The sequence below is a fragment of the Octopus bimaculoides genome, chromosome 5 (genome assembly GCF_046866305.1).
Source record: "Octopus bimaculoides isolate indiv1 chromosome 5, ASM4686630v1, whole genome shotgun sequence".
Lineage (NCBI taxonomy): Eukaryota > Metazoa > Mollusca > Cephalopoda > Octopoda > Octopodidae > Octopus > Octopus bimaculoides.
Window position 1 is genome coordinate 114,246,206 of NC_142932.1, and position 22,904 is coordinate 114,269,109.

Consider the following 22,904-nt stretch of genomic DNA (forward strand, 5'->3'; position numbering starts at 1 on the left):
AAGACTGCATCCATTACCTACATCGACATTGAAGAGGAAGATGTGATAGCTGCCATAAATGAAATGAGCTCAAATTCGGTAACTGGCCCCGATGGTTTCCCAGCTGTCCTCTTAAAGTCGTGTATACAAGAATTAGCAGGACCACTCCGGATACTCTTCCAGAGTTTCCTTGCAAATGGTAAACTTCCCAAAAAGCTGAAGGATGGCACCATATGTCCTATCCATAAAGGTGGAAGCAGAGCAGAGGCTGGGAACTACAGGCCCATCTCTCTGACTTCACATATTAGCAAAGTCATGGAACGAATTGTCAGAAGGAGATTGATTGCGTTCCTAGAAGAAAATGACTTGCTGAATGAGACCCAGCATGGTTTCCGTCCAGGTAGAAGCTGCCTCACGCAGCTCTTGCAGCATTATGACTGGGTCCTGAAGCAGCTACTTGACCATTCAAATATTGATGTGATATATCTCGACTTTGCAAAAGCCTTTGACAAAGTTGATCATGGCTTGATATGTCACAAGCTGCGAAACCTTGGCATAGCTGGTAAATTAGGAGAGTGGCTGGTATGGTAGAAGTCAGACAGTTGCAGCCAATGGAGAACTATCTAGGGAAACACAAATATTGAGCGGTGTTCCACAAGGAACTGTTCTGGGGCCACTACTGTTCATAGTGGCCCTTCTGGACATGCCCACAGTCACTCGGAGAGCCACTGTCACTAGCTATGCTGATGACACAAAGATATCTCAGGCAATAAAGAATCCTGATGATATTGTAAGCCTGCAAAATGACCTAAATGCAATATATGAGTGGGCAGAGCAAAATAATATGCAGTTCAATGCAAAAAAATTTCAAGTACTGCGCTACAAAACCACAAGTACCTCCCAACTGGCATACACAGGGCCTGGAGGTACTGCAATCCCAGAACCACAAACAGTAAGAGATCTGGGCATCAACATGTGTAGTGATGCATCATTTCACATGCACATTGTCAAGTTGACAGCAAAGTGCAGACAACTGGCAGGGTGGATACTGAGGACATTTCGTACAAGGGATCAAAAAGTCATGTTGACTCTATGGAAGACATTTGTTCTGGGCCGCCTAGACTATTGCTCTCAGTTGTGGTCACCACACAGTGTTAAGCGGACAGCAGAACTCGAGGCAATTCAGCAGCACTATACAAAAAAGATCGCCACAGTCCAACAGATGAACTACAGGGAGCGACTGAAGGCACTAGGTCTCTACTCCCTGGAGCGCAGGCGGGAGAGATATGTAATAATATACATATGGAAAATACTGGAAGGACTGGTGCCAAACTTTGGCATCAAGTACTACAGGAATGCCCGCACGGGTCGCCACTGCATGGTGCCAAAGGTACCGTCCACTGCATCTCACATAAGAACGAGATACTGCAGCAGCCTCGGTTTCAGAGGACCTCAGCTCTTCGATGCCCTGCCAAAACATTTGAGAGACATGCAAGACATGGATGCGGAGGTCTTCAAGACAAAACTTGACACTTTCCTCTCCACGATACCAGACGAACCAATGGCTCGTAATGAGACGCAGTTTAGGGCAGCTGTGTCAAATTCTCTTATACACCATATGTGCCATCAAAACTCTTGATTGGACCATGTCAGGTGGGGGAGAAGAGCCATGCAAGGAACGTGAAAATCATGGTGGTGCACCAGCATGACCGCAGCCACTTGGCTGAAACACATAAATAAATAAATAAATAAATATAAATATATATATACATACATATATATATATATATATATATATATATATATATATATATATATATATATATATATATATATATATATATATATATACTAGACTACTACTATCCTCGTTTATCACTCATTCCTTCATCACTGATCTAGGATAACACGGACACGTTATGCTAAATGTGAACCATGTTGCATTTATCACGAATTAATCCCTGATACGACGATTCGGCGATCAGTCACAGATTCTGCTTGGACCGCAAAAGCGTGCCCCAACGACCATCCACAATGTTCTGGTTAATTTAGGGTCTCGGAACGAAGCCTATTTTTCCCCATGTTCTATTATCTATTTATGACAGATTCATTAAAAATTGTAAATTTTGGAACCAAATATCCGATATAATCGAGGATAGATGAATTTAGCAGAGCATGGAGAGTTGAAAGAATTATAGGGACGAGGGAAAGAAGAGTGTTTTCGTATTTTATGCACTGCCTTATACGCCCTGAGTTCAAATACAGCTGACGTTAACTTTGCTTTTTTATATTTCTGGAATCGATAAAATATAGTACTAGTGATGTTCTGGTATCAATACTATCAATTATTCGAAGGTGGCGAGCTGGCAGAATGGTTATCGCGTCGAGAAAAATGCTTAGCGGCATTTCGTTCGACTTTACATTCGAGTTCAAATTCCGCCGAGGTTGACCTTGCCTTTTATCCTTTCGGGATTGATAAAATAAGTACCAGCTGAACACTGGGGTTGATGTAATCGACTTATCCTCTCCCTACAAATTTCAAACCTTGTGCCAATACTAGAAAGATATCAACTACTCGCCTCCACAGGTACAAAACCTCATATATATATATATATATATATATATATATATATATATATATATATATATATAATTAAACCTCATATATATATATATATATATATAATTAAATATGATGAGCATATTTCAGTTTCCAACTTTCAAATTCACTCACAAGGTTTTCATCAGCCCGAGGATAGAGTAGAACACATTTACCCAAGGTGCCACACAGTGGGACTGAACTCAAGGCCACATGATTGGGAAGCGAGAATGTTTTCGATTTTGTAATGCGGAAGAGGTGATCGCTAGAAATATGACGAACGGATTTTTAAATGAAAATATTTATTTCAACTTTATTGTATCTTGGAGAATCATTATACTGACAATAAACACATGCACCAGTGAATGTGTCGATTATTTGCATGATGATCCTCCTGAGATATAACAAAACCTGTTTCAACACACGTATTCACATCAAGAATCTTGCAAACCAAATACAAAAGCGGTGTATATTTTTATCAGTTATCTGCTTCAGTCATTAAACTACGGCCATGCTGGAGCACCGCCTTGAAGGATCTTTAGTTGAATGAATTGACCCCAGTACTTATTCTATCACTCTCTTTCACCGAACCGCTAGTTACGGGGCCATAAACACATCAACACTAGTTGCCAAGTGATGGTGAGCGACAAAAAACAGACACACACACACACACACGCACACACACACGCACACACACACGTGTGTGTGTGCGTGTGTGTGTGTGCGTGCGTGTGTGTGTATAAACGGCGGGCTTCTTTCAGTTTCCGTCTACCAAATTCACTTACAAGGTTTTGGTCAGCCCTAGGCTATAGTAGAAGACACTTGCCCAAGGTACGATGCAGTGTGACCGAATCCGGGACCATGCGGTTGGGAAACAAACTTCTTACCACATAGCTACATCTGCACTTGTATACATAGTAATGGAACATATAAAAGAAAATATTCAGGTATATGCCATTGAAGCAGTATCAAATTAAAATAGCCATCTAAGCACCATACTTAATGTATACACACCGTTGACTGGCAGGTTGCTGCGGTTATCGTCGGAGGTAAAAACTCTCATGGATATGCTGTGCTAAAACCGCAATATATTTCAAAGAAAGACGAAAATTCGACCCTGTAGCGGCTAGCGAGAATGTCAGATGCAGTTCGGCCTTGTCGCGCCTTGTCAACGACAGATGCCGGCCGCCAGCCACATGCCTTGACCAGATGTGTCACCTCCAATATAGATAACAGTGAATAATAGGCGTAGGGGTGATTTTGTAATAATAAGTTCGCTTCCAAACCACATAGTTCTGGGTTCTGTCCAACTGCGAGGCACTTTAAGTATGCTTTCTATTGTAGCCTCAGGCCGACTAAAGCCTTGTGAGTGGATTTGGCAGGCAGAAACTGAAAGAAGCCCGTCGCGCATGCGCACGCGCGTATGTTTGTCCCCACCACCACCACCACCACCACTACTTGACAACTAGTTTGTTTACGTCTCTCCTTACGTATATATATGTCCTTTCCTTTTGTTAACACGTCAGAGTTCGATTTACTGCAACCAACAGGTCCGGCAACTCTAGATCCATAAGAATTAGGAACAGCAGCTCCCCTCGTTGGCTCGTCGAAATTCACTTTAAACTCGAAATAGTTGAGGGTTTCATAAGATAAACTACTCCTTAGAATGTTTCTAGTGCATTGGTCATTAAGTAATAAACAATCACCTTTTACGGATGATATAACAGGTTCAGTGAGACAAGAGTTTTGTTATGTTTTCGTTTCTTTGCATGTGAAAACAAATAACGATTGTCCGTTGCATTTACGTCAGAGAGTTTTACCGTTTGCTATTGGGACATAATGAAAGCACACATAAAAAAACATCGGCAATTATGTAGTTTGCTATGTACCTAAGCATTTCTTAGGCGGGAATTACAAGATCGACTTACATGTTCAGACTTGCCGTTTATATGTATAACGACATACGCGTAAATAATGTATACTTTTATAAATATAGACTCTGACATACATCTACAGGAACAATATATATATATATGTGTGTGTGTGTTGGTGGGTGGGTATTTCTGTTCGTGCTTATGTGTTTGTGTGCGTGTGTGTGTAATGTATGTGCGTAAATATGTTTGTATGTGCATGTATTATAGATTTGAAACTATTTTATATGCTTATATATCTGTGCATGTATGTATAAGTTAGCGCCTTTATCCACTACGCTATGCTCCTAGGCAGTGTCAGGATGCATTTTTAAAGCTTATGACTGGCACCCCGTTGGTTACGACGACGAGGGTTCCAGTTAATCCGATCAATGGAACGGCCTGTTCGTGAAATTAACGTGCAAGTGGCTGAGTACTCCACAAACATGTGTGCCTTTAACGTAGTTCTCAGGGAGGTTCAGCGTGACACTGAATGTGACAAGGCTGACCCTTTTTTAATTACAGCTAAAACTCATTTTGGCCAACTGAGTGGATTGGAGCAGCATGAAATAAAGTATCTTACGCAAAATACTTTATGCCAGGAATTGAACTCACGACCTAACGATCGTGGGCCAAATACACTTACCACGAAGCCAAGTCTTAGCTCTGTTTATCAATTTGTAAATAGCGATTCTGATATTGATTCAAAGTTACGTTTTTTATAGTTCGGAGAGTATATTAGTGTAAATGAAACTTAGCAGCTATTTAGTACTTATTTTATCGGTCTTGGAAATGCGAAAAGTACAGTTGATTCCGTTGGGACGATCGAGGGCAAACATCGCTTCCCTCTTCTTTCTAAATAATCCTTTCTACTATCGGCACAAGGCCTGAATTTTTTTGTGGGAGAGGGGAAAGTCGGTCACATCGACACCCAGTACTTGATTGGTACTTAATTTATCGACCCCGAAAGGATGAAAGGCAAAGTCAACCTCGGCGGAATTTGAACCCAGAATGTAGCGACGAGAGAAATACTGCTAAGAATTTAGTCCAGTGTGCTAACGATTCTGCCAGTCATTTGACTGCGGCTATGCTGGAGCACCGCCTTTAGTCGAACAAATCGACCCCAGGACTTATTCTCGCTTAAGTTCTTCATGCTGGATACGTGCTCTCTCAAAACTGTCGATCCCCTTCTTAACCTGCTTCCTCCATCTGTGGCGATGACAGGCATTGTTCTCCTAGTCATACATACATACATACATACATACATACATAACTAGAACTTTTGGATGGAAATTCATAAATCCTTGCTGCGTACGTGGGAATAATAAACGATAGCTGAAATAAATATAATGGGAGATTTTTATGAGCGCACTCAAAATCGCTTCACATAAACGAACTTAAAGGTGCTGTTTGTTTACGTCCATATAACCTAGCTGTTCGACAAAGTAACTGATTGAATATTAGACGTAAAAAAAAGCAAGTACAGGGGTCTATTTCTTAGTCTAAATCATTCAAGGCGGTGCTCCTGTATGGCCACAGTCAGATGACTGAAACATGTAAAAGATAAAAACATATATCGGCCATAGATTATTTCGGACAACAGACCTTATTGACATAATTGTGACATTGAAATTTTAATATATTCTTCCAAAACTCTCAGTAAAGAAGTCTCCAAAGATCATACTTTACTCCAAAGATCATACTTTACTTTCAGCTTATAATAGAGAAATTGTGAAGCGAATTCCTTCATCAGGGAGTCATGTAATGCACGTTTATATTGTTCGACCATTTACCAATATTTTGCTGCTGTCTTCGCTATTCTGCTGACAAAAACAAATAGAGGCTTTTTTATGGAAAAGTGTATGATCATTATAATAACAATGGGAAGTCGACTGGAAATTTCTTTACAGTAAACATAGTCTCAATGTAATCATTCGTATGTCCACATGAGTAGTGAGTTAATAATGCAAGAGAACAAACGAAATAGCTTTAGTTGGTTGCTGGTTTTACTGAGGGGTTGGTATTGCTTTACAACGAGATATGTATGCGAATGTATATGTGTGCATGCAAGTTTTTCTTTGTGTGAGTGCGTGTTTCATAGAATATTCAATAGATTACATATATAATGGTGTTATAAAGATTTGTTTTCCAATACAGAAGTCGTCTGAGGAAATACGTTGACAATGAAAGCTTATTCGTAAGAACACACAGATATTGATATTATTCTGTATAAATATATTTGAGTGTACATCAAATCATTTTATTACTTCTTTACTCTTTCCTTTGCTATATATGTGTGTGTATGTGCGTGTGTTTATATTCGTTTTCTATGTATGTGTGAAAAGGGGGCAGTCTTTCTATACACTCTTGCACGCAACCAATCCCCAGTGTATAGTGGAAGCTCAAGCTAGTTGGAAAGTTTATTACTTTGGTGACACTTCGTTTGTACTTTAATAAAAATATCGTATCTTATCTCCAACAGCAACATTTCAACCTCTGTCTAAAATAAAAACAAAGACGTACTGGTATAAATATCATATCGGTATGGACACATAGTTAAATATCTAAAACACGTTTCAAAAAACTGCAACACTGCTAGGATTTTATATGCTTTTATATGCTAGGAGACATTAGCAACGTGATTTTTTCGTAGAATTATTTTCTAGTGTTATTAAAAGGCTACATTCGTTCTCTGAGACGAGATAGAGTATATGATAAAACATGGCCAAACAGCAGATGGTTAAACTTGGCAACAGAGTACGTGATTTAGTTCTAGGTCCGCCTGCACTGCTCGAACTTCGTAACGTTGACTGGCTTCAGATCATCTTGAAATGTTCACCGTTAAGTGATTTTCAAACTGCTCTTCTTACGCTTCCCGTCAGGTGGTATCAAACTCATGGCTGCTTCCGAATGATGTAAATTAATTAGATGGAGAATGTGACCAGCCAGGCGAGATTGACGCTCTGCTATAATCTCATGCATTATTCCGAACCTCGTCTTGTTCAGAATCTCCACATTTGTGACACGGTGAAGCCTGACAAAATAATGCATCGGGAAACCTGTTAAAACAGTTCTTGATAAAACAAAGTCCTTGCATAGGTGTGTGCAGAGTTCGCTTCACAACTATGTGGTTCCCAGTTCAATCCCACTGTACGACCCTCGACTCCTTAGGGAAGAGTTTTCTAACAGTCTTGAGTTGACCGATATCTTGTTTGTGGAATGAATGTGTCCGGAAGTTAGCCTCACACATGCACACGCACCCGCCTGAGCACATACACTCACTCACACACACTCACACACATAGACAGACAGACAGACAAGCAGATAGATAGATAGATAGATAGATAGATAGATAGATAGATAGATAGATAGATAGATAGATAGGTTACCAGACTTAAAAAAATAAGCACTGGGGGTAATTCGTTCGACTATAACCTTTCAAGGCGGTTCCCCAGCATTGCCATGGTCCAATGATTGAAACAAATAAAAGAAAAAAGTTATATGCATGTAAGTAAATATACGTGTGAGTGCATGCGTTTTATTGCTTGACATCCAGTAGAAAGACAATTGCTTAAGCCCTTTCAATGCACGTGATATTTGCGAATGATAGACCAACAGAGGATTCAGTTTAAATCTTCTTGAAACATTGCCACCAACTAGAAGTGTTGGTTTGTTATTGGCAGCCATTAATTCTAGTACGGTCTTTTATATCAAAAGAGATTCTTGAAGCCATTTTCTTTTAATATAATAACACTGTCCTATCAATATGAAAATAAGAGTCTAATGATTTTTACTATTCTGAACAATGTGTACAGAGAATACTTTAGCTACTTCGATATCTACACTTGACGCCTTACCAGTTATTTTAACGCCATGACACTTGAGGCGACCCTTATAACCTACCAACCAAACCTTAGTACTTGCAAATATTTCATCTCCCCCTTTCTCCTTCAGGTCAACGAAAATAGATTCTGTCTTATCAAAGGTGATAGCTTGATCGATTGCAATGTCTTTTTTCTAGTTCAAGTATTTCATCCACTATATTTCATAAATATTTTCGTTTGTTTCACTATTTTTACATGAGAGCAACTGACGTACGTCGCATTTACTCAAGAAGTTTGGTGTACTGAATTCTTTTCATGTCTCTAATTTCTTCAAGAACGTTGTTTTGAGTCGATGCAGGCAAATTCATAGCCCTGCAAACACTAGTTCGGATCTTTCAATCTTCCATTCGCCGAATAACTTGTTTTTATTTTCTAGTTACAAGCTGACGTAATAATTTATTTGAAGAGATGGTGCCATTAATTTCACTTTATCTGAAATGGCTCTTTGTATTATACATGTGTGTGTGTGTGTGTGTGTGTGTGTGTGTGTGTGCGTGTGTGTGTGTGTGTGTGGGTGTGTGTGTAACATTGTTTATAACCACTGTTAAATCACAAAATATTACTTGAAGTAGCGAAATAACATCTCTAATTAAAATATAAATTACCACTTCAGTAGATATTGGATAAGAAAGCATAATGTGAAAATTCTTGACACATAATGGTGTATAAAACCAAACGAAAAGATCACATTTGAAAATTCTAACCTTCGCTTGGCGATAATTGGTAGAAATAGCCTCGGAAGTTCAGCGGTGAAAATATGAACGGCTTGGACAAATTTCAAATTGCAGTCGTTGGCAATGGTCGTAAATATCAAATCGGTGTAAAACCAAGACAACCAAATGTGTGTGTGTGTGTGTGTGTGTGTGTGTGCGTGCACGCGCTTTGGTGTATCTTCCGGTAATGTACGTTGGCGAAATATGTAAACAACGTTGACAAAACCGATAAACTGGTGCTTTCAAACGGAAATACTTTGCCCAGCCTGTATTTTACTTGACTTAACTCAGATTCGCATTTACTACGCTCGCCATCATAAGCGTAGTGAACCAGTGACTTGGTGTGCTCGGAACCTGCAACCAATGAAACTATTTTTCACAAAATTGTGGCGCGCACGCACACACACACACACACACACACACACACACACACACACACACACATTCACACTCACACACACACACACACACACATTCTTTTATATGTTTCAGTCCAAAGGCTGTGACCATGCTGGAGCACCATCACTAGTAATAAATATTATTACATATGATAAATAGAATATAAATAGGGGGAGACAACTGTACATCATTTACTGAAGAACCAAAGACCTTTATTATTATGCCAGCCGTTATTTAACTGTTCAATATCCAACTTTCCCACCAGTGCAGAACGTGTCTCATAATTCTAATTTCTATCATTAATCATATATTTTAATATCTATGTTTCTTTACACCATAAATCCTATCCGTAGCTTACTAATTTCCATTTCTCTCTTCTTCCTTTCTTTCTTACAATCTTTTTTCCTATCTCACTTCGTCTCTGTCTTTCTTCCTCTCTTTCCTCCTTTGTCTTTCTTTCTTCCTCCGTTCATTTTCTTACGTTTTTCCGGTCTTCTATTTTTTCTCTCTATCTTTCCTTTCCTTTTTTGTTTCTCCCTTTCTTTATTTCTTCTTTCCTCTCTTCCTTTCTTTCTTCATTTCATTCTATTCTATTTCTACTTCTTGACATTATTTTGTTTTTACTTTACTTTTTAATTATTATTTTCTTTGCTCTCGTTTCTCTTTTTTCTTTTCTCCCCATTAAGTCTCTTCTCCTTCATTCTCTGTTTATCTCTATCTCATTATCTACAATCTTTTTTAGCTTCTCTCTCTTTCTCTCTCTCTCTCACACACACTCTCTCTTTCTCTCTCACTTCTTGTCTTCAAGCATTTTTCTCTTAATATATTTTCTTCAATATTTTTCCCAATATAATATTCTCATATCTATATTTTAATATCCTCACATATATCTTTTAATATCTTCATATATTTCATTTAATATCCTCATATGTTTCTTTAAATATATTTCACATGATCATTTCAGATCTTCCTTGGCATCCAGCAAGGTGGACGCGAGTGTGTGCAAGAATCAAGAACGAGTCTCAAAGGCGAAACACCCGATGACCTAAGTGACCATGGCAACAAAGCTGTTGTTGAATTCACAGCCAGTTCTTATGCTGTTATGGAGAACGAAGGTCATGTTAAGATCGGAATCAAACGAACGGGATGTCTTGACATCACAGCTAAAGTTCGGTGAGTAAAGAATAGTAACTCTTTCTAATTTTGGCGCAAGGCCAGCAGCAATCTTTAGGGGAGGGAGCAAGTCGATTATATTGACTCCAGAATTTGATAGGTATTTTATTTTATTGACCCCAAAGTGGATGAAAAGCAAAATCGACCTCGTCAGCATTTGAACATAGAACGTAAATCCTGAAGAAATGAAGTTAAGCATTTTGCCAGCGTGCTAGCAATTCTACTAGTTTGCCACCTTTACCAAAGAATAGTAACAATATCAAATTGCACATGCCTCAAGCAGCCTAGTTGGTAAGGGTGATACGTAAGTTGAGTTTAGAAATAAAGATCCCAAGTCCGAATCGTACCCGGAACTGTGTACACATCCAAGAATAAAATACCTGGTGATTATCAGAGATCAAGACGATCGAAAAATAGTACAGGGACAAATATTAAACACTTAACGGGATAAACCCACAAACCACTGCTACCTTGATCACCAGCTTACCGACCTCTATCTTCTCTCACACCTTTCTATATACCTTAGTGATCTCCCTCTGTCATTGAATTAGACACTTTACTTCCCTCAAACAGTTGCCATTCGTTTTCTCACTATCTCAACCAATAATTCTATAGTTTTCATCCCTAAACTCTAACAAACTCAACGCAATAAACTACCATCTATACACTATCTATCACACTCTCCTGTTCATCTTCCTACTCTCCACTTCTACTACTACTCCCTTACTAGTCTCATTATTAACCCCTCACTCTTCTTGAACTATCTTTTCTCTTTTTACCATTACCTTTCTCAATAACCCCCAGTTCCCCCTTCCCTTAATAATACACTTAGCTCTCCACATTTAATCATTCCATCTTTGAACTTCTCTGCATTAAAAATTGAAATGTAAGATCTTCTCTACCCTGATGACGAAAATTTTGACTGTCGCATTTGAATTTGGCTTTACACTTTATAGTTATTTTGTATTACAATGTAGTGCATATTTCGACTTCTCTTTTAAGAAAGCCTTCGACTGTTTTACAAATTCAAGTTTAAGTTTCGCCGAGGTTTATTTTTATTGCTTACTCACGCATTTAATTATGTTATATTAATTCATTGTACAATTTCCTCATTTTAACATTTTAATATTATATATACCAGACAGTTTTTTTTTTAAATGTTTGCATATAAGTGTTATGATATATATTTATCAATCTTGATGTGAAGATATGTCTCTGTGTTGTAGGTACGTGTATGTATGTATATATATATATATATATATATATATATATATATATATATATATATATATATATATATATATATATATATATATATATGTATGTATGTATGTATGTATTATGTATGTATATATATATATATATATATATATGGGCATGTCAATATTATCAGCAACAAAGCAGCAGCATTACCGCTACCATCATAGTCGTCATCAAGATCATTTATCAACACTATCGCCTTCGTGGTCAGTAACTTCGGTATGATTATCAATCACCACGACCACCACCACCATCATCTTCATCTTCACCATCATCATCGTCACCATCCTTATCAACAAAATTCCCGTCGTCATCATCACCAATAACGTCATCATCACCAATAACGTCATCATCACCAATAACGTCATCATTATCCTCATCGTTAGCAACAACACCACCACCATCACCACCATCGCCATCATCATCATCATCATCATCATCATCATCATCATCATCATCATCATCACCTTAAATTCACCGTCGTCGTCTTAAACGCACATCACAAGCATTGCATTGATTTCGTGTGGTTCACTCAAATATTCTCTCGCTTCGCATCTTTTTAATGTCAACTCTTACGAAATCAAACAGACGCCGAACATGCTGGTTACTAAGCAACCACAGCCGCTGTCAATTGGCGCTTTTGTTTACCTTTGCAGTAACCTAATTGTTTATAGCGGATTTATATATTTGATAGTCAATTTTGTATCAATAATAATTTTTTTTCTGGTTTTATTTTTCGTTTTTTGTGACACTCCATTAAATGGAAGAGACTGAAGTTAATTATTGAAACTATTCAACGTTGGAGCTACAAAACTTCGAATTAAAATTCAATATAATGACACTTTATTTAATAAACATTAAATCAAATTCAATGTATTTGTCTGCGTGAATATATGCGTATGTCTGTGCGCATGTTAATATGCGTATGTGTGTGTGTGTGTGTGCGTGTGTGTGTGTGTGTCTGTGTCTGTGTCTGTGTGAGCACGCGTGCATATGCACACATACAAGTATGTATGTATGTATATGTTATGTATACATATATATACATGTATATTTGTAGACATGTATATACATACATACACACATACACATACGCACTGACACATGTACATATATACGCATACACATACATGCGCGTATATATATTGTATGTATGTATGTATGTATGTATGTATGTATGTATGTAAGTATATATGTATGTATGTCATTGTTCAGTTTTAATTCAAAATTTCTCGCCAATAGAGAAGGAGCCGGTTTCTAACCTAGATCCAAGGCTCCTTCATTGGAATTTCAACATCAACAACATGGTATTATTATTATTATGTATGTCTGTATATATGTATGTATGTATGTATGTATGTATGTATGTATGTATGTATGTATGTATGTATGTGTGTGTGTATGTATGTATGTATGTATGTATGTATGTATGCAGTTTTGTGCGTTTTGTTTTATGTGTGTATTCTCGTGCATATAGTTGCATTTCTAAATATTGCTCATATATATTCAAATGATAAACTTCTGAAAAGTTTTACAGATTTTTACAGTTCTAATGAAAGATTTGATCTGTAGTCTTCGAATTAGCTTTCTCCTATGTATGTATGTATGTATGTATGTATGTATGTATGTATGTATGTATGTATGTATGTTAAATGTAGTTATGTATGCATCACATATAACTGCAGTTTTTTAGGGTAGAATTATAGTTTATGCATATTTGTAACTGTCTGCGCATGCTCATTCTTAGAATTCCAAACGGAGAATCTCTTTAAATATTTTAGAAATCTTCATTGCCACACTAATCGATTCATTTTAGACGTTACGAATCGATTCCATTTGTTCAATTTTGGAAAATGCTACCATTTCAAAGTTTTATGTGAGTCTTTTTATTTACACAGACAAGTATACATGTGATAATAGGTGCTAATGAGAATCTATAGCGAGAATACAGAACGGTAAGTTCCGTTCTCTTTAAGTTGCGCAACTTTTTAGGGGACATTCACATCTATTGAGACAGCTGACCTTTACAACATTGCATGACTTTTGTTCTCTTTCCCATAGAACAATGACAGGTCTGTTGTGTTTGAACTGGACAGCTTTTTTTTTTTTAAATGCTCCGCCAGTTTTCTTTCTTTTTAAATGTACAGATACATTCTGATTCTGTTATATCGTTGACATGATCTTCATGTTTGAGATAATCCTTCCCATAGATAACATTGAAATGTAGTTTTTGCCATGATGTCCTATCATGGGAAGGCAGTATCATACATATATGCTCGAACAGCTGTTGATAATGTAGGAGGTAACTTCCGTATTGATTGGCACAATCAATATTTTCTATCACAACAAAGTTAGGAGGCATACTTACCTTGTCTGATGATCAGGAGAAGTTATTCTTCCAACTGGCAGAAACGTTAGCACGCCGGACGAAATGCTTAGCGGTATTTCGTCTGTCTTTACATTCTGAGTTCAAATTCTACCGATGTCAACTATCCCTTTCATCCTTTCAGGATCGATAAATTAAGTACCAGTTGCGTATTGGGGTCGATCTAATCGACTGGCAGCTGCCCTAAAAATTTTGGGCCTTGCGCCTAGAATAGAAAAGAATATTTCTTAGGTTAAGCGTTGTTTGAGTGATACCAGGCTGCGCTCGTAATCCATCTATCCGGTTTTGGTCTTATCCCTCTGTCTAGCAGATGCCATTGCTGATTTAGAAGTTACTTTTGATGGCTAGCATCTTCCTATCCTTGATTAGTCAAATCGCTAATCTCTTCATGTATCTTGTGTAAACCTGGACTGTCCTAATTTCCATATCTTTCAAAGCTCTTTTAAAGTATTCCTTTATAACTCACAATACTGACGTAAAGCACATTGTCATCAATTTGAAATACTCGTTATTTGACCAGCCCTCTATGTCCATATTCCTCATATAGTCAACTATCTTTCGATTAACTCCCAAATATGGACATTTATCGCGACAAGAATCCATTCCTGAGTACAGTGAGTGTCGTTAACATTACCTGAATGCAGTTTCAGGTCAGCGATAAAATGTTCTGAATGACATCCAGATTCTCCTCTGTAGATCCTAAAATTTAGTCTTGGCATTTTCTCATCAATGGCGACAAAGGGTTCTCTGCCAGGACGAACAGTGGTACAAACAAGTTATCACACTGAAATACAGCCTTCGATAATCTAATTCTGTTTCGGACTAGTATAACTCCCTGTGATAGCTGTGTAGCCCATATTGTATTCAATCTTTTGAGAGCATCAACTCGAGCAGATGGAAACTTAGCTACGCGTAGTGACTCGTGTACCAATAAGTGAGCGACGTAGTGAGTTAAACACTTTCTTATAGACTAACCATATTGTCAATCGACATCAACGATGCTACTTCTCAGCCTTAAGAACAGTTTTCTTCATGGGGACACCATCAGATACCTATCTTTCCTCCCAGCTACTTATCAGTTACCATACCGTTTGTTTGGCATTGATTTTGAAGAAATGCTTTCAAGTCACATGCGAGCGGTTTATACACATTATTTAAATAATTTAAGGACCTGTACTTTGTCGGCTACAATTGTTAATTTTTCGACGAGTGTTGTCCGTGCAACTGTCAGTCAGTCTACTACATCGAGATTAGTATCCATTTTCTTTTTACAGCGGGTTGGTGAGAGCTTCCCTGTAGAAACGGAGCTTCCTTTACCAATAACCGAAGATCAAGTCTCTCCTGTATGATTTTCTATTCGATATTTTTAGAAACCCTTTCAGAAGAATTACACTGCTAATGCCATATGCTTACTGAAGACGATTGCAGTTCCCTTCATAGCTTATTTAGCACACGCTGTTGTACAGCTTGTCTGCGTTCCAGAACCCTTCCAGAATAAATCCAGATCATCCAAGAGAGGAGCAGGTTTAATTCAGACTTACAATTGATATTCTTACCATTTCTTACAATAATTATACTTTTGATTTACAGTTCGTAGTTCATGTATAAAGATAATTTGTATATCTGTGAGTTTTCATATAGGCATTTCCTGTTGGTTTCGAGTAGTCTGTCACAGGGTTACAGTTAATAGTTTACGTATTAACTATTCTCTTTGTAATCTGATAACAGTATGATGTTTTTTTTTTGTTTTTTTTTTTTGTCATAGCCTACCGATAATCTTTTGGCGAGTACTAATCCGTTTTGCTTGTTTGCTATCATTCGATTTCTGTTATCCCTACTTTTCCGTGAATAGTAATTGCAACACAGTACAGAAACCTCATTTCATGTTAAGTGTTCTTTAGTAAGTTGATTGATCAAATAACATCACTTCAGTAGATTTTCTCTTGATTCGAGTCATAATTGTCCTTTCTCTAAATAGCTTGTTGAGTAGCGTCCTCTTTAAATCTTCTGTGAACTGTGTTTTAACCTTTTTGTATCTTCTACTCATTTCTGTATGTTTATAAACGCCTATCACTGTCCCTATAATGGTGTGAGTCCTATTGTTCAAGCTTTACTTTGAACGTAGTTCATGAATTAGTAATTTTCTCTGGAGTAGAATCTACTTAGCTGTTGTTAACTGCTTTGCTGGCGGGGGGGGGGGGGAGACTCACCACAACATTTACATCAGTATCAACACCAACACCACCATCACTATCACCACTACCACCACTACTGTCATTATCATTAACATCAAAAAGAAATGATGCAATGAGGGAGCCTGCTCGAACTCTTAGAAATATATAATGATGGATAATGTAACCTTAGATATGTAATGCCCGGGAAAATGCCATGAAGAGCACAGCTCGAATACTTTTGGTTATAGGTCTGTTCGCTCGGTTAGAGTTGACCTGGGACTAAGCAACTCTAACAACAACAACATCAATAACAGATATAGTAACGACTGAAATGTAAATAAGGACTTGGGAATGTTCTTGATAGTTTTTTTGTTTTTTTTTTTCTTAATCATTGTTTTGACATTGAATTCTTAATTTCATTGCAGAGTGGAAACTTGTGATGGAACGGCAGAATCCGAAAGCGACTACAGACCAATCAAAGAGACTGTGGTTTTTGAACCAAACGAGACTTCGAAAGAGATTCAGGTGGAGATCATTGATGATGACGTTTGGGAACCAGATGAGTTTTTCTACATTAAGCTTTATTTGGATTCGGAATCGGCTGAAAATGACCGAGTAGTTTTAGGCAAAATCGCCATCAATATGGTCACCATTATAAACGATGACGGTAAGTTGACTTCGATTTCATAAAGGGTATATTGGATTTTTCTTTTTCCTGTTGGTTAAGGGTGAGTCCTGTAATCCAAGGATTGGATGAAGTACCTCTATAGACACTGTCTTCATACTTTTTAGCCATACCCACAGACTTCGTTTAAAGATTTGCAACCAGTTTTTCATGCTAACGAAACACTCGCCAATTCTACAGCGCTGTTGCACCACTTACTCTCAATTATAGACAATGATACATCATAATACATTTATGCCATCAAATGCTGGTTCTTCTTTATATTTTGGTTTCGAAACTTTTCGATGTGAAATCGCGAGTTGAATCAGATTTTGTATCTTGGGAGGGTCATCATGTCAATAATAAACGCACACACTGATACTCTTTCACTTAAAACCAGTGCGTGTGTTTATTACCACTGGAAGGTGACCCTACCAAGATGCTACAATTTTTTGTTCAGTTTCATCGTATAATTATTTGTAGCCATTTTTATGACGCCTACGTTAAATATGTTTGACACTGACTTAACTGATCTGTGCATGCAGATGACAACCCTGGGGTATCTAAACAATTTTTCCAACGCTAAACAATGTACATAATTGTATATTTATTTAGAAATTGTTTCATTACTACTTTAACAAATACAGCAAAGTTTATATTTCACCGATACCTCCTCGATATGACATGCCTAGAGGTGTGTCCCGTACTTGCTGGAATAATTAAAATAATGTTAGTTATTATTTATATTATTTTTTTTATTTTTGCTTTTTTTTCCTTTTCACTGCATTATTATTTCTAGTTAATATTTTAACGATCCCGACACTAAAGATGTTAACATTAACACTAACATACCTATTTATCGATCGAATAACACTAACAGACCCTAACATACCTATATGTCTTAACTCATATCTGCCTCTCATTAGCTTTTTATTATTCCCGACATGTAGCATATTAACCGTTTGCCTGTCTTGTGTATCACATGTGATACACAGGATATATTTTCCTGGTGTCTAAGCATCACATGTGATACACGTTCCCATCTTTCTCAACCACCAGAGTATTCTAAGCACAAGGCCCGAATTTTTTGGGAAGGAGGTCAATCGATTAGATCGACCCCAGTACGCAACTGGAAGGCAAAGTCGATCTCAGCGGAATTTGAACTCAGAATGTAAAGACTGACGAAATACCGCTAAGCATTTCGCCCGGCGTACTAACGTTTCTTATTTCTTTATTGCCCACAAGGGGCTAAACATAGAGGGGACAAACAAGGACAGACAAAGGGATTAAGTCTATTACATCGACCCCAGTGCGTAACTGGTACTTAATTTATCGTATCCGAAAGGATAAAGGCAAAGTCGACCTCGGTGGAATTTGAACTCAGGACGAAAAGACAGACAAAATACCGCTAGGTATTTCGCTCGGCGTGCTAACATTTCTGCCAGCTCGCCGCCTTAGGAAAGCTTTATATTACTCAAAATATTTGAAACAAGGGCTATGAATCTGAAAATAAGCATGAACATCTAGGACATACTTTTGAAAATGCTTTGGACAGGCAGAGGGTTAACTTGACTACTGAATATTTAAAGCCTACATTTTCTAATAAGGGAGAAACAAAATCCCGATACACCTCTTCATTAAGTATTAAGTCTAAATTCATTACCAGCATGTTTTTCCTGCATATATTCTTATCATATAAATGGTATTTCCATAGTGATTAGCAGCTGTCTGTTCGAAAAGCATGAAATAGTTGCTTACAATGGTTACAGAAACATTTAGGAAACAACTTCAAGTTATTTATTATTTATTTTCAGTTTGACTGTTGCAGTATTTTTTCTTTCGTTTTAATCTTTTTTCAAATTGTTTTCAAATTGTTGTTATCGTCTGGGAGAAAACTCTGTTGTGGCATTAATATTTACACTTTGTTTTCGTAATAAAATGAAGTAGAAATGTTCTTAATGTAGGTGAGTGTGCATATATATATATATATATATATATATATATATATATATATATATATATATATATATATATATGCACACATATATGTATGTATGTATGTATGTATGTATGTATGTATGTATTATCCCATACTGAAATATAAAAAAGTATAATTAAGTGTCTCTGATGTCGACTGTTATTTGAAAATTATGCTCAGTAACCTGTAAAGAGCTTCAAGGAAAACAATACTATACTAATAATGAAAAATTAACACAGGCATAGAATAAAACAGAAGCATAAATCAATGCTAAAAAGCTACTGAATTAAGAAAACAATGTTATTTGAGAGTGAATGATACTTTAAACCAAATCGGTTGAATATAAAATGTATTCTAATAAAATTTGAGTGGATGCTGTTGATATTATTTATAAGTAGAACATTAAATACTCTGAAATTTATGCTAAATGCGCGTGGAAGCAACCAATCATTTCTTTACGGAGTCAGACAAGGAAGGCAGCGTTTGTGACCATTTTCAGTGCCGCTATGAATGCTGAGTTCTCACACCAGAGCTTTGGCCCGAATTCTTGTAATAGCGTAAACTTTGCTAAATGTATCCAAAGAAACCAAATGGTGCTGTGAACACTTTGCCTACCATGGCAGTCACTGGGGACATTAATGTTGTTGTCTTTTTATGGAGTCTTCCATTACTGTGGTTCAAAACTACATTATTCGAATTTTATGAAATGCACAGAACACATATGTGAGAAAGGCCCAAGCACTGTCATCTCCATCACTGGAGCGCTTCCCTCCATAAAATAATTTTTGTGAAAAAGAGACCATTAAAGAGACAGCAAACATCGGGCCTTTGATCAAAAGCATTCCAGCCTTGACTATCCTGTTCTTTTAAAGTTATGTAGAATTATATAATTATATACATCCTTTTTATACTTAGTGGAGGCGCGCGGCTTAGTGGTTAGGGTGTCAGCAGCATGATCGTAAGATTGTGGTTTCGATTCCTGGACCGGGCGACGCGTTGTGTTCTTGAGCAAAACACTTCATTTCACGTTGCTCCAGTCTACTCAGCTAGAAAAAATGAGTAACGCTGCGATGGACTGGCGTCCTGTCCAGCTGGGGAACACATACGAAACTGAAACTGGGTAACCGGGCTAGGCCTTAAAAGGGCGCATTTATTATTTATTTTTTGTACTTAAGACAATAGGGTTTGACTAGAGGAAGAAATATAACTGCGATTTTTAATAGGCAACGTAGGGGTTTTCTGTTGGCTTTGCTGCGAAGAGGTTTCCATTTCCAGTTAAGATTATTTCTTTTATGCTACTTACATCCATGGAGAAGCAATGAACGTCTCATCGAAACATTTCTCTTTATTATTCTACTATATGAGTACTTTATGTTTTGAAAATTGATCTGGTGGGAATAAATAGTGTCGAAGTCGTGGGGCTCTAAGGAAACCAATAAGAAAATCAGAATTCAAACAGGAAAAAAAATATTTTAATGATCTTATATTGAAAATGGAAACGTTATTGCAACGAGCTTCTACTCGATCATTCGAGTTGCTAGAAATAGCAACCAAATCTACCCGGATCACACCTTGACGTCTTCAGTAGAGAATGACTCATTGGACGATGTGACTTCTGATATATAAAAAGATAAAATGGTCACAGATGGAATGCTTTTGATAACATATCTTCTCAATCCTTAACTTCTGTTGACTGAGAGTTAAGCTATAACGACGACGGCAATATAATTGAAGACAAAGGCAGCGAGCTGGCAGAAACGTTAGCACGCCGGGCGAAATGCTTAGCAGTATTTGGTCTGAGTTCTGAGTTCAAATTCCGCCGAGGTCGACTTTGCCTTTCAGCCTTTCGGGGTCGATAAATTAAGGACCAGTTGCACACTGGGGTCGATGTAATCGACTTAATCTCTTTGTCTGTCCTTGTTTGTCCCCTCTATGTTTAGCCCCTTGTGGGCAGTAAAGAAATAAGAAACGTTAGCACGCCGGGTGAAATGCTTAGCAGTATTTCGTCTCTCTTTATGCTCTGAGTTCAAATTTCATCGAGGTCGACTTTGCCTTTCATCCTTTCGGGGTCGATAAATTAAGTAGCAGTTGCGTACTGGGGTCGATCTAATCGTCTGGACCCCTCCCTAAAAAGTTCGGGCCTTGTGCCTAGAGTAGGAAAGAATATAATTGAAGACTAACAAAAGTGTAAAGCTTCCTTCTGAAACATCGAGGATTCATATACTGTTAATAATGTTGCTTTAGTTCTTGTTGGAGCCCAGGTCAGCTGGCCTGCGATTAAAGACTTTCCAACTGTGATTATATAGTTTAGTTTTGGTTTCTTGATTTTCAATGTGTTCTATTTTTAAGACGATCAGGTGTGAGTAAAAAAAATATGCCTGCAGTTTTAGCAGAGCGAGCGACCGGATAAAATCTTATTTATAAACTTGCTTCCGTTATACTGTAAACAAAAGCAACGAGCAGGAAGAATCGTTAGCACGCTGGACAAAATGTTTAGCGGCATTTCTTCTTTATGTTCTGAGTTCAAATGATTTTCATTATTTCAGGGGTCGAAAAAATAAGTACTAGTCGAGTACAGGGGGTCGATATAATCGACTTGCCCCCACCCCGCCTTATATTACTGGCCTTGTTCCAGAAGTTGAAACAATTATACTGTGAAGAGAGTGATGAACGCTTCTACCAAAAATTGCGGTATCTTCTTAGTAATTCGTTCCTTGTTTCAATTCAAACCATTCTTTGTTCATTCATAGATTGGCTTCAAATTTTGATACAAAGCCGGCAATTTCGGGGGGCGTGGGGGCAGGGGAAAGTCGATTACATTGATCCTAGTATTCATTTATCGATCCCCGAAAGGATGAAAGGTAAAGTCGACCTTGTTAGAACTTGAACTCAGAACGTGAAGATGGGTGGAATGCCGCTAAGCATTTTGCCTGGCTTGTTAACGACTTTGCCAGCTCGCCGCCTCATTCATTCATATATTACTCGTAAAATTGTTAGGAGAACTGTAGAAAACAACTACAATAGACTATTTCCTTTTCTCTGGAAAAATGATGTTTGATGTCAGACATCTTTGTTAGGTATTGTGTGCATCCACGTGTTAAACGAAACCATTCATATATCTTCATTTTATGGCAAGCTATACTTTATTCAATGAAGAGAATCATTCAGTAAAAATAAAAATGACAGACACAGATGTAAAAGTCTTTTGTAAGTTCCTAATAAAGTATGATGTTTTATAAAATATATTATTGCATCAAGTATGTTCCTTTTAAACTATGCTGCTTTGTATTAGGCTGTCGGACAAATTATTTTCCTTCTTTTTTTTTTCTATTTGTACTTGGAATTCTATCGTCATACATCTGGAAAGGGATAACATTTATTCACATTTCAAATACGATAAATAAAAGTTGTAGAGGAGGAAGAGAGCTACAAAAAAATCACAAGACACTACGCTGGAAGCGTTTTACTTGTTAATTCAAATAACATAGGAAAAGATTTAAATAAATGGGAAACAAAACGTTTCTTATATAGTATACGACTTCACAAAATATATTGCTTAGTAAATTATGTTGCTATACGTATAAACTATGACGCTTTATAAAACATTGTGTTGCTTTATGAAGTATGTTATTCTTTGTTGTTTCATAAAGTATGCTTTTTCTTTTAGTGTGTAGCTTTGAAAAGTAACTTGCTTTATAAAGAAAGGAGCTTTATGAAGTACATTGGTCTGTAAAACATGTTTTATAAAACATGATGCTTTTTTTAAAACACGATCCTTTATAAAA

The 22,904-nt window shown here is 37.3% G+C and overlaps 1 protein-coding gene across 1 annotated transcript in view; it reads left to right on the forward strand.

The window, feature by feature from the left end:
* Positions 1-22,904, forward strand: part of LOC106881210 (sodium/calcium exchanger Calx-like) — a 281,512-nt gene that overhangs the window by 219,287 nt on the left and 39,321 nt on the right. The window contains exons 5-6 of the mRNA XM_089352997.1: positions 10,449-10,657; positions 16,903-17,144. Coding sequence (XP_089209123.1) covers positions 10,449-10,657; positions 16,903-17,144 — 451 coding nt within the window. The remainder of the gene's footprint in view (positions 1-10,448; positions 10,658-16,902; positions 17,145-22,904) is intronic.